Genomic DNA, 13,008 nt, shown 5'->3' with positions numbered 1-13,008 from the left:
GTGTTCCGACCACCTATGACAAGTGGTTCTCAACCTGTGGGTCTCGACCCCTTTGGGGACGACGAACCCTTTTTCACAGGGATGGGACAACGCAGGTTTACATTATGATTCATAATAAAATAGCAAAATTGCAATTATGTTGTAGCAATGAAAATGCTTTTATGGTAGTGGCTTGTCACAACCATATTAAAGGGTCGTGGTGTTAGGAAGGTTGAGAACCCCTGTCCTGTGAGGACTTGCCTATGTTAATCTCTCCAAAGGGACTGTCCCCATGGGAGTCACTATCAAGAGGTGTGGTGGGGGTGGAGTGGGGGGGGCGTGTGGGGAGGGCGAGGAGGGCAAGGAGGGCAGGGAGCTCTAACATGCATTTAGGGGCACAATTCAAGCCAGGATGGAAGAGCTGGCCAGTGTCAGACTGGTGGTCTGATCGCATCTACTTCTGAGGTCTGCAGTGTCTCGCGTGGCAGCTTAACACCATGCGCTTTTGCAAAGCGCCTGGTATGAACCCCACCAGAAGTGTGAAATGGTCAGATTTACAGATTTGGTGTGGAAGAGGTGGAGGCACGGTCTTAGCTATTCCTATTGGGCGGCTGGAGAGAGAGCTCAGCAGTTAAGAGCGCAGGCTGCCCTCGCAGAGGACCTGTGCTCTGTGTCTAGTTCCGTGTCAGGCAGCCCACAGGCACCTAGAACCCCAGCTCCAGGGGATCCAACACCCTCTTCTGGTTTCCATGGACACCCAGATACACACAGATGCACACACATACACATAATAAAATAAATCTTTTTTTAAAAAATTACTTCTGCCTCTTCCTCTGTCTTTTCAGTGTGATTACTAGGCATTTGTAAGTGGCGTGTGTGACTCCCACTCTGTGTCTGTTGACCGTGCGCATGTGGCATCTGTGCACACACGATCCATTTCTATCAGCAACACTGGACTGCACTGCCTCATCCAACTTTTGTCTCCAATCTGCCTTTAACCATCTTTCTGTATGAGCAAATGAAGAATTGCCCTGTTATCTTTCAAATTTGCCTTTTTATTTAGTTTTCATTGTTTTGATTTGACTTTTTAAAGACAGGCTTCTCTGTGTAGCATCCCTGGCCGACCTGGAACTCTAGACCAGGCTGGCTGCGAACTCACAGAGATCCACCTGCCTCTGCTTCCCGAGTGCTGGGACTGGAGCCCTTTTTTTTTTTTTTAATGAAACTCACAGAGTATCATACTGATCGTTTGACCTGTGTACTTTAGTGGCTTTCAGTACAGTCATGGGGCTGTGTAATCACGGCCTCTACCCAGTCCCCAAACATTTGTGTACCCCAAAGGAAAGTCCATTTACACAAAATACTACCTACCCATTTCCCCATCTCCCACCCCTAACTCCTGGACCTGCACAGACTCACCTGTGCAGGACCTCTGGCTATGAACTTGATCATACCGCACCATATACGTGCCTCTGTCACTTAGGTTTTGAACATTTGTCCGCATCACTGTACATGTCGCTTACTCCTTCCTTTGAATAGCCATCTCACAAGCAAACGCCACTTGCCTTGGTTTGTCCAAAAGCCGCACAGAGCGTGAACGCCCAAAGCATTATTCAAGCTTTTTGTTTTTGTTTTAATTTTTGGTTTTAGGTTGATTTTATTTTGAATGCTGGGGTTCGGGGAGTGGGTAGGTGAGTGAGTGTCGTGCAGGTGCCTGTGGTAGCCATGGGCATCATCCTGGATCTGGACTTATCAATGCTCCACAGCCCTCTGGTGTGCTGGTGTGGGTTCTGGGAACTGAACTTGGGTCCTCTGCAGGAGCAGTACACATGTGTAACTGCTGTAGTCTCTCCAGCCCTGCTCTGGCTGTTTCTTGAAGGTGTTTCTTCATTGTTGTTGCTATTGTTTTGTTTGGTTTGTTTGGCTGCTACCCATGATGCCTCAGTGAGCCAACACACACACACACACACACACACACACACACACAAGCATCCAGGAGAAAGAGTTGAGAGTTGGGTATCTGGGTCTGATAGTGTGCTTTGGGCTGGGTTATTCCAGAAAGTTCTCCCAGAGTCCTCTGGGGGCCACTGTGCCTATAGTGTTTACTTACCTTCATTTTCAAAAGTCTTCTCGACCTTGTGGGTGGAAGCTGGCATTGTTGTAGGCTCATTTTCCACAACTTTTCCTCTGCTCAGAGCTCCTCGGTGCTTTGGTTCCTTTGCGTTGCTTTGTCCCTCCCTTAATTCCTTCACTGTGTGTATTAAGGAATGAGCCTCTGTGTCTGCTCCTATGTTAAGGAGGTGCCTGCGCTGTCTTGGAAAATGATTCTTTTCACTCTGTGTAGAATGGGGTTTTCTTCTCAGGTTTGCAGTTTACCAACCGTTTCCTTGCTGGCGTTGAAGAGTCCAGATTTTTCTAGAAAGGCGTCTGCCAATCACCAAGGCAATTATTTTTTATTACGTTTTTTGGGTTTTGCTTTTGTTTTGTTTTCTGCTAGTGTCTTTTTATTTTGAATAAGACTCTGGCTTCCTGGTAGGCCTCAATGGCAGCAGATCCTAGTCACGATGAATAACTGCTTCTCTGACCTCCTCTAGGAAACTTCACGGCTCCTTTGACCTGGATGTCACGGGTCTCACCATCTCAGTGGACCTCCTCCTGGGCAGCGATCCTTCGGGGCGGCCCACAGTCACTGCCTCCGGGTGCAGCAGCCGCATCTGTGATTTGGATGTGCACGTTTCAGGAAATGTGGGGTGAGTCACCCCGGAGACCCCCTGGGTTTGTTCCTCAAAGGGATCTAGGTGGAATGCTTAGTGCCCCATGGACACTGGTGACAATACTTTGGGGGGGACCCTAAGCCATCATCTCTCCGTCTCCAGGAGGCAGGGCCTGGCTTTCTCCATCCCCATTGTCCCTGTACCCAGTGGCAGACAGCTGACTGTGTGCTGTGTCCTCTGCTCAGGTGGCTGCTGAATCTCTTCCACAACCAGATAGAGTCCAAGCTTCAAAAAGTATTGGAGAACAAGGTAAGAAAGGTCAGAGGTCGGGTGGATCTCCCCAGAGGCCTGACTCTGGGCAGACTGTTGGGATCAGTTAGACATACATGGGATCACAGCTCAGAGAGGAAAAAACCAACTTGCCCAGGCCAGAAAGACAACATATGGCAGAGCTGGGCAGGATGCAAGGCTCTAGGGTCCATCCAGCTCCACTCAGTTAGACAGAAACAGCCAGGTGTTTGGCCAAGGTGAAACAAGGTGTAGAGGCTGAGACCCCACCCCTTCCCGTCTGGCCTTGCTCACCATGTCTAGACTGTCCTGCATCAAGTCAAAATAAATAAATAAATAAAAATTTAAAAGCCATTGCTAAGACTTAGGAAGAACTATGTTACCAGCCAAGGACAATACAGGCTGTAAACTTCAAACCCCTATCCAGATCCAGCCAATGCACAGAACATTCTCCACAGTTGAGTGGAGAGTGGGGTCTGACTTTCACACAAACTCTGGTGCCTCATATTTGACCACGTCCCCTGGATGGGGAGACCTGGTGGCACTCAGAGGAAAGATAGCAGGCTACCAAGAAGAGACTTGATACCCTATGAGCATATACAGGAGGAGGAAGTCCCCCTCAGTCATAGTCATAGGGGAGGGGAGTAAGGGGAAAATGAGAGGGAGGGAGGAATGGGAGGATACAAGAGTTGGGATAACCATTGAGATGTAACATGAATAAATTAATAAAAAAAACAAACTAAAAAAAAAAGACTTAGGAAGAACTTGGCCTTGGGTCTTGTGAGCAGGCAGAACTCAGAGATGCAGCTCGCAGGGCCAGTGGGGCCTGATCAGGATTTAAACGCAGAGTGCTTCCTCCTTCTTGCAGCACCGTTAGCCACCATATCCCCATGCCTCCAGAAGACCCTGCTATGCATCTGGGACCAAGGACCCCATGACTCCCCTTCACAACTATATAGGTCTCTGAAGAAATAGAGCACCCAGGCTGAGGATTGGGGCAGGGGGTGGGGGTTGGTGGGATATTGTCTTTCCAGAGGAGGGACAACCGTAGGTGGTGCTGACAGCCTCTCTGGGCTTCCCATTCGCACCCCACATCTTCCAAGCTCTCGCCCCTTCCATTGGCTCTATGGCATGTCACAGATGACGTTCTCACAGAGTTACAAAGAAAGGTTGAGCTATTGTCCTTGTCTGCCCAGCCATGTGGCCTTCCCCACTGCCTCCCACCTATCCGATAGCCCTCGGGAACCACTTGTCCTTAAGTGTGCATCAGCCGTAGCTATTGTCCTCTGTGAAGCCACGCGTGACCACTGCAGAGGGCAAAGCTTCCACGTCTCTCTATTTTGTTCCACACATGGGCATTATTATCACAAGGCGGGAACTCACAAATCAAAAAGAGCTTTTCAGCTGGGCATGGTGGCACACACCTGCATCCCAGCACTTAGATGAACTGAGGCAGGAGGATTTCAGGTTTGAGGCCAGCCTCAGGTGCATAGCAAGAATCCATGAAAATAGAGGTAAACAGGGCAGAGATGGCTCAGTGGGGAAAGTGCTTCTTGTACAAGCCTGGGGACCTGAGCTTAGATGCTCACTCAGCCCATAGAAAACCAGCAGTGTGGTGCTTCTGCATGGCCCAGGGGCTTGCTGGCCATCTAGTCTGCCTGAAAATGGTCTCTCAGAGCGAGACCATGGTTTAAAAAAAAAAAAAACTAAAGTGGAGAGAGACAGGGGACGAGACCCAGAGTCGACGTCTGGCTCATCTGCACGCACAGGTGAGAGCACCTGCACACAACAGGCAATGCCCACAAAAGAAAGCAAAGAAACGCTGTTCAAAGTGGTAACTCTCCTGTGCACACATAAACAAAGGAAATATTCACGTATGCACTCATATGTGAAGACATGTAAATTGACACCGGACACGGAGTTGTACTTCGAGACGGGCACCTGGTAGATGCAGAACTTGGCCTTGTCACCTGTGGGATCAGCTTATCACGAAGCCCTCTTCTTCAACTAGCTGGGTACGAAGAGGTCACATGCAGACCTCACATGGAGGTCAGAGGGCAAACCGTGGGAGTCGTTCTCTCCTTCCACTCTGTGGGTCCTGGGGATCGAACTCAGAATGTCAGCATTGGTCATGGGTTTCTTTACCCACTGAGCCACCTCACTGGTCCCCATCTCTATTTTTCAGACCCTTTTTCTCCTCCTGACTTCTCTGTTGTCCAGAGGGAGGCACGTGGTTAGCACTTCGCCTTTCAGAGTATTTATATTTAGTTTTCTTGGAAACATTTCTTCTCGGTCATATTTCTCTGGCTTATATAATAAATAACTCAAGCGATTACAGCAGCCAGGACAGCAAACAGGCTCGGAAACACATATTTCCTGCTCTTGAGAAGCTCATGGCCCCACTGGTGACGATAAATTGTGAATAAGTGGTTCATAGACACGGCCATTGAGTTTCCCATGGGTACCCAGGGAGCAGGGGCTGCAGCAGCTGACACCGCCCAGCAACAGCCAATAGGAGGCGTCTGCAGGACCTCTATGCTCAGAGCTCCCACCACCAAGTCTTCTTCTAAGAAGCCTGTAATGGTAGCATTTCATAAACCACTTCCCACGAGCGCCCTTCTCTTTGCCGATAGCCATCCTTGGGGCTAGCTCTGAACAGTCCACTCGGACCCTGTTAGAGTCCTTGTCGGGGCTAACATGTTGGTTTTCTTTTTTTCCCCCTGAGACAGGGTTTCTCTGTGTAGCCTTGTACTCAGGTAGAAAAAACACACACATATACCCATGAACTTAAGTGTTGTTATGAGTTTTTTTCTTTTCTTGAGACAGGGTTTCTCTGTGTAGCCTTGCCTGTCCTGGACTCGCTTTGTAGACCAGGCTGGCCTCAAACTTACAGAGGTCTGCCTTGCCTCTGCCTCCCTGAGTGCTGGGCATGTACCACCTTGAATTTTTGTTGTTGTTGTTTTATCACTTGTGCTTTGGTAGCACCTGGTACATGCTAAGCATTTACAGACACTTGCAGGGAGGTGACTATAAAGTAAATGTCACTGACAGCTTCCCTTCCCATTCTTCTCAGATTTGTGAGATGATCCAGCAGTCCGTGACCTCTGACCTGCAGCCTTATCTCCAAACTCTTCCAGGTAGGGCACCACGAGCTCCTGAGGAGGTAGGGCATCACACGCTCCTGGAAAGTAGGGCTCCACGCGCCCCTGGGGCACTCTATTCTTCTTCATTTTTCATAAGACCGTATTCTAACCCTGTCAAATATTCAGAGAGAAAAGAGTAGAAAGGAGCGATTTAAAATCCTCTTTTCTCCCCAGCTTTTCTATTAAGATGTAGCCTTGATCTTGGGTGGATCTTTTCAGATAATTCCTTTGCTTGCCAAAACGTAACAACACAGTTGGGCCCAGTGACATCCACCTGTAATCACAGCTCTCAGGGAGGCAGAGGCATGTGGATCTCTGTGAGTTCGAGGCCGGCCTGGTCTACAAAGTGAGTCCGGGACAGCCAAGGCTACACAGAGAAACCCTGTCTCAAGAAAAGAAAAAAACTCATAACAACACTTAAGTTCATGGGTGTGTGTGTGGTTTTTTTCTACCTGAGTATGTGTGTGCATGCCTAATCGGGAATATTTACCTCCCAGTGTACACAGTGTAGGTGTTATTCTGATCTTTAAATTTGTATGGCCTGGAGAAACGTCTATGTCAGTATATGTAGGTTCAGAGAGAGAGAGAGAGAGACAAACAGACAGACAGACATAAACCAGGTCTGACAACCTGAAGCTTCATAGGGAGCCACATAACTAGACAGGTCAAGCATGGCCTGCACTAGACTGTCCCCTCCTCCACAACCTTGGTTGGACAAATGCTCCTGGTCGCACACACAGTCAGCCAGGCCAGTCTGGGCCTCGGGTGAAGGAGTGTCAGCCACTGACTTCTTACTGCTGATCATGGGGGGTTTTTTTGCTCCTGTAATCCCAGCATTTAGAAGGCAGAGTCAGGAGGACCAGGAATTCTCAAGGCTAGCCTCCAGTACATAGTGAACTACAGGCCAGCCTGGGCTACATGAGATTGTCTTAAAAACAAACTCTAACTAGACCTAAAAACACGACAGAGACAGTTTGCTGCCTGAACAGTCACCCAAAACTCTCTATAACTTTGGGGCATCATCTTCAGCCATCTAGCCCAGTGTATCTGACAGATATTTGTGTGGCAGGAACTATTGAGGACTTGCTTAGCCTGGCTTGGTAGAGTTTGGCCATCCATTGAGTAGTTTTTATTACAGAATTTTCTGGGCTGGGCTGCAGTAAATAGTCTAGGATCTGTGGCTGTGAGTCTTAGGTATGGACATATATGAATGATGTCATAAGACCAGGTACTCAATACTGTGTCCCGCCAATGAGTTTCCAGAGCACTTGAGGCAACTGGATGATTTGAACAGTTGTGTAGTATTCCACTGAGGGTGTCCTGGGTTATTTGGCAGCCCCCACTGATGGACATTGTGTTGGTCACTGTTCTATTGCTGTAAAGAGACACCATGACCAAGGCTGCTCTTCCAAAAGAAAGTGTTTAATTGGGAGCCTGCTTACAGTTTCAGAGAGTCAGAGGGAACATAATGGCTCGCAGAGAGAGAGAGAGAGAGAGAGAGAGAGAGAGAGAGAAGGAGGGAGGGGGAGGGAGAGGGAGGGAGGGGGAGGGAGAGGGAGGGAGGGGGAGGGAGGGGGAGGGAGAGGGAGGGAGGGAGAGGGAGGGAGGGGGAGGGGGAGGGAGGGAGGGGAGGGAGAGGGAGGGAGAGAGAGAGGAAGGGAGAGAGAGAGAGGGAGAGAGAGAGAGGGAGAGAGAGGGGAGAAGGAGGGAGAGAGAGAGAGGGAGAGAGAGGGGAGGAAGGGAGGGAGGGGGAAGGGAGGGAGGGAGAGAGAGAGAAAGGAAGGGAGAGAGAGAGAGGGGAGAGAGAGAGAGAGAGAGAGAGAGAGAGAGAGAGAGAGAGAGAGAGAGAATGGACTTGACATGGGTTTTTGAAACCTCAAGGCCCACCCTCTGATGACACACTTTCTCCAATATGGCATCCCCTCCTAATCCTTCTAATCTTTTCAAATAGTGCCCCTCCCTAGGGTCTAAGCACTCAAACACGTGCTCCTATGACAGCCGTTCTTATTCAAGCCGCCAGAGACATCTAGTTTCGTTTTATTGTTGTTTTTGTTGTTTGCAATGGCCACAAGGCATCAGGGAGCGTCCTGCATTCGCTCCTTGCCCACACTCAAGTGTGCATCTGAGGAGCAGCTGGGTATGGAGCCCAAGTTCCGGGGCACATATGGAAAGAGTGCACTCGACAGAGGGTCTGAGTATTCTACAGTGTACAGTGAGGCTCCCAGACCCCTGGGTGGCACTTCTTAATAACACCTCAGCTGAAGCTCAGCCTGGCACATCTGACTATGCATGGGGCATGGAACGTTTGCTCAACCAGGGCTGTGGACGAGATCTTCCCCCAGGCTCTGGGGACATCTGACCTTCCTGATCATTTTGCTTAGCATGAAGGTCCTTTGGGTGTGTGTCCCTTTGGCTGGCTGTGACAACCCAGCTCTGGAAACTGCTTAGGCCTTAAGCTGAACCTCACACCCACCCACACATACACACACACACACACACACACACACACACACACACACACACACACCGGCACTGCTTACCCACCCTGGCACTGGAGAATTCTACCTTTGTCCCTTTGTCTCTTTGTTGGAGAGGCACAGCCTGGGAGCCAGGATGGGTGGATGGAGGGTCTTTTATAGGATTTATTTTAATTATTTTGAATTATGTGTATTGGTGGGTATGTGCGTGTGTGTACATGTGAGTTCAGATCCTCCTGAAGCTGGAGTTACGTGTGGTTGTGAGCTCCCTGACCTGGGTGCTGGGGATTGAACTCCGGTCCTCTGAGCATCTCTCCAACCCCAAGGTGGAGGCTCTTTAGAGAAGCAGCAAAAGCTCACTCCATCTTCACCTGCTGCAGGCCACACCTGGACCCACTTCTGCCCCTCACTCTTTTCCTACTCTAACTCACAGTCACAGCAGAGATCGACGATATCCTGGGCATCGACTACAGTTTGGTGGCGGCTCCCCAGGCAAAGGCCCAGGTGCTGGATGTGATGTTTAAGGTAAGAGTGCAGGCCAGGCATGGTGGCTCACACCTTTAATCCCAGCACTCGGGAGGCAGAGGCAGGTGGATCGCTGTGAGTTCGAGGCCAGCCTGGTCTACAAAGTGAGTCCAGGATAGTCAAGGCTACACAGAGAGATCCTGTCTTGAAAAACTAAAAAAAAAGGGTAAGGGTGCAGCAGGAGCGGGAGTTAGCCACAAGCCACAAGCCACAAGCCACAGGCCAGTAGCCACTTTGAGGTCACCTGCTCTCTAAGCTCAGGTCTGTCTCATATTTCAGGGTTCTTGCTGTGCACAGGGCAGTGTTATGGATAATGGTCCCAGAAATGGGATTCACACGAGTGTGTATCAACACCCTTAGCCTCAGAACTCACACTTGCCCTCCCTCCCTCCTCCTCCAGCACCTTGCCCACCCTGAAGGGGCAGGGAGTCAGAGGAGACCCCCCGGGTGAGGCAGAGAGACTGCCCAACACTTCAGGGGTCCTCGTGTAGTAAGAGACACAAATTTAGAGGGGCCGTTCAGGGCAGTGTTTCCAGTCCGTGTCCCTCGTCAACCAGGCAGGGAACCCCCAGTTCAACGGCTAGCCACGGGATACACTTCAAACAGTCCAGCTGTCCCCCATTTTTCTCTCCAGGGTGAAATTTTTAATCGGAATCACCGCTCCCGGGCTGCCTTACGCACTCCGGCCATGAACCTACCTGAAGTCAGTAAACAAATGGTCTACTTTGCCATCTCCGATCAGGCCTTCAACATAGCCAGTCGGGTTTATCACCAGGCTGGGTACCTGAACTTCTCCATCACAGACAGCATGGTGAGAATCCGGGCTTCGCCATGCTCCCCCGGGGACAGCGTAGCTCATTCTTCCTTCCGTTTTGTTGTACTTACACCAAGAGAATAGTGAATTGCAGCTAAACAAATATCAAGACCAGCAAGATATATCTGTATAATTTCCTGGGTCACCAGGAAACTCAGGGCCAAATTCTTTCTCCCTCATAACTATCAAAGACTTGTTTGTGGGTGTCTCTCTGTTTGACCTTCTAGTCTAGGCCTGCTCTAACTTACATTTTCTCTTATCCTGATAAGTCCTGCAGGTCTATTAAAAATAATTTAATGGATGAGGCAACGTCGCATTACAGAGAAAAGACATAAAGATGAAACTATAAGTAATTGACGATTATGAAGACACTAGATTTTTAATTTAATTTTTTTTTTTTAATCACGAATCTGCCTGGGAGCTTCCTTGCAGCCAAAGTCAAAAGGGTACCTAATTTAGTGATTTGGAGTGTACGGAACAAATGTGTCTTCCTAACACACGCCTTGATGTAACATTTGCCAGAGGGATTTTGCAGACATGAGAGCGGCTTTTCTGGTAAACTGCACCTTATAATTTCCCCAGTTCTTTTAGGTTCTCTAGAGTTCAAAAAGTTGTTTGCTATAAACACCTCTTAAGAGTTGAGGTCGGAGCCGGGCGTGGTGGCACATGCCTGTAATCCCAGCACTTGGGAGGCAGAGGCAGGTGGATCGCTGTGAATTCGAGGCTGAAAAAGTTGTTTACTATAAGCGCCTCTTAAGAGTTGAGGTCTGAAGCCAGGCGTGGTGGCGCACGCCTTTAATCCCAGCACTCCGGAGGCAGAGGCAGGTAGATCACTGTGAATTCGAGGTCAGTCTGGTCTACAAAGTGACTCCAGGACAGACAAGGCTACACAGAGAAATCCTGTCTGAAAAAACCAGAGAGAGAGAGAGAGAGAGAGAGAGAGAGAGAGAGAGAGTTGAGATCTGTGAATGATGTCAAGAGAGTGGGGAACACAAAGTGATCAACCTGGCAAAGACTGGGGGCTCTCTGGTGACAGGTGGGCAATTTTGTCCTGGAGGTGGCTTCTCCCCATGCCACCACAGGCCTTTCGTGTCTCTCACTTGCTTCAGAGACACCATGTGATGGGCCCCAGAAGGTAAGCACATAGGTCACACTGACAAGCTGGGAGCTTCCATAAGATCTCAAGCGGGCGAGCTCTGAACGGTGCCCACAGGATCACAGCTATACCCCCATTCCCTGGAGGTTTACTCTCTCTATAAGATGGAATCCTCATGGTAGCCAAGACAACTGGACCCCATGGGGACAAGCTAGTGTTGGCCTTCCCTTACTGTCACGGTCCATATTGCTTGTCAACTTAGCAGCCGTCTAGAATCACCAAGGAGACAAACTCCTGAGCGTCTCTGGGAGGGGTTATCCAGATTAGGCTAACTGAGGTGGGAAGACTCAACCACAGTGGGCGGCACCATTCTGTAGGCTGAAGTGGAAAGCGTGAACCAAGCCACCAGCGCCACTCACCGCGTCTGACCATGAATGCAGTGACCAGCTGCCTCAAGCTCCAGCCGTGATGAATTGTCCTCTCTGTGAGCCAAAAAACCTGCCTTCCAGTCACTGTTGTCAAGTATTAAGTTACAGCAATGAGAAGTGACCAACTCACCATCTCCGAAATTCTCCTCAGAGCTCTAACAAGCGCCCTAAAGCCCCCGTGTCTTTTTGCTGCAGTTACCACCAGACTCCAACATCAGACTGAACACCAAGGCCTTCCGCCCCTTCACTCCCCAGGTAAAGCCCTCCCATCCCCCCACATGTGCAACTTGAGCCCACCAGTTTGCCAAAATCTCTCTCTCTAGAACCTCTGGGACCCTCTCCACTTGACCCAGAAGCAGGTGAGGAGACCCCAAACTGCAGACTTGGGGGCTCCTTTCCAAATCCTTGCAGAGTGGGCCTGAACTCCCCTAATCAGTCTTCCTCAGCTTTCCCAGTATGGTTTTAATATTAAGGAACCCAGGGAATCCTGGGAAAGACACCATAGTTAATATCACCTACCAACCAGAGAGGATTTACCAGGAGCTAAGCACACTCAGGTTGTTTTAAGGGGCTCTTACAATATTTGGGGTGCTGAGGATGGAATCTGGTATACACACTTTTAATCCCAGCACTCAGGAGGCAGAGGCAGGCAGATCGCTGTGAGTTCAAGGTCAGCCTTGTCTACAAGGTAAATCCAGGACAGCCAAGGCTACACAGAAAAACCCTGTCTTGGGGTGGAGGAGGCAGAATTGGGAAAGGAACCAGTGGGAATCTGGGGAGCCAACTGGCCTGCCTCTGCCTCCTAAGTGCTGGGATTAAAGGCGTCCACCACCATGCCCGGCCCTCTGCCTTTTTTCTTTTCTTTTCTTTCTTTTTTTTTTTTTTAATTTTTTGTTTGTTTGTTTGTTTCTCTGTGTAGCCTTGGCTGTCCTAGACTCACTTTGTAGACCACGCTGGCCTCGAACTCACAGTGATCTGCCTGCCTCTGCCTCCCGAGTGCTGGGATTAAAGGCATGTGCCACCACGCCCGGCCTTCTTTTTTTTTTTTTTTTAAGATTTATTTATTATGTATACAGTGCACATAAGATCACATTATAGTTGGTTGTGAAACACCATGTGGTTGCTGGGACTTGAACTCAAGACCTCTGGAAGAGTAGTCAGTGCTCTTAACCACTGGAGCCATCTCTCCAGTCCCCCAACTCTGCCTATTGTCCCTTGCAGAAAGCTAGGTACTGTAGAGAAAGGAATTAAAACAGTGGAAAAGAATTTAAAAGTCTGGGCTGGAGAGACGGCTCAGCAGAGAAGAACACTAGATGGCTGGATTAGGTTCAGTCCCCAGCATCCACACGGTGGCTCACAATCATCTGCAACTCGAATTCCAGGGGATCCAATGCCCTCTCCCGACCCGTGTGGCATGAGACATGCATGTGGTGTACATACATACATGAAAGCAGAACACTTATCAACATAAAATAGAATAGATAAATCTCAAAAACAAATTAAATTTTACGAAAGGAATTGAATGACCAAGTCCTGTATTGTCA

The 13,008-nt window shown here is 49.3% G+C and overlaps 1 protein-coding gene across 1 annotated transcript in view; it reads left to right on the top strand.

Moving 5' to 3' along the window:
• LBP (lipopolysaccharide binding protein) overlaps positions 1-13,008 on the top strand; it is a 28,479-nt gene that overhangs the window by 4,323 nt on the left and 11,148 nt on the right. The window contains exons 4-9 of the mRNA XM_084776773.1: positions 2,574-2,729; positions 2,939-3,002; positions 6,055-6,118; positions 9,035-9,126; positions 9,761-9,937; positions 11,660-11,719. Coding sequence (XP_084632899.1) covers positions 2,574-2,729; positions 2,939-3,002; positions 6,055-6,118; positions 9,035-9,126; positions 9,761-9,937; positions 11,660-11,719 — 613 coding nt within the window. The remainder of the gene's footprint in view (positions 1-2,573; positions 2,730-2,938; positions 3,003-6,054; positions 6,119-9,034; positions 9,127-9,760; positions 9,938-11,659; positions 11,720-13,008) is intronic.

This window comes from Acomys minous (genome assembly GCF_964271855.1).
Source record: "Acomys minous genome assembly, chromosome: 3".
Classification (NCBI taxonomy): domain Eukaryota; kingdom Metazoa; phylum Chordata; class Mammalia; order Rodentia; family Muridae; genus Acomys; species Acomys minous.
The sequence above is the reverse complement of the archived record's forward strand: the minus strand, read 5'-3'. Positions and strand labels throughout refer to the sequence as shown.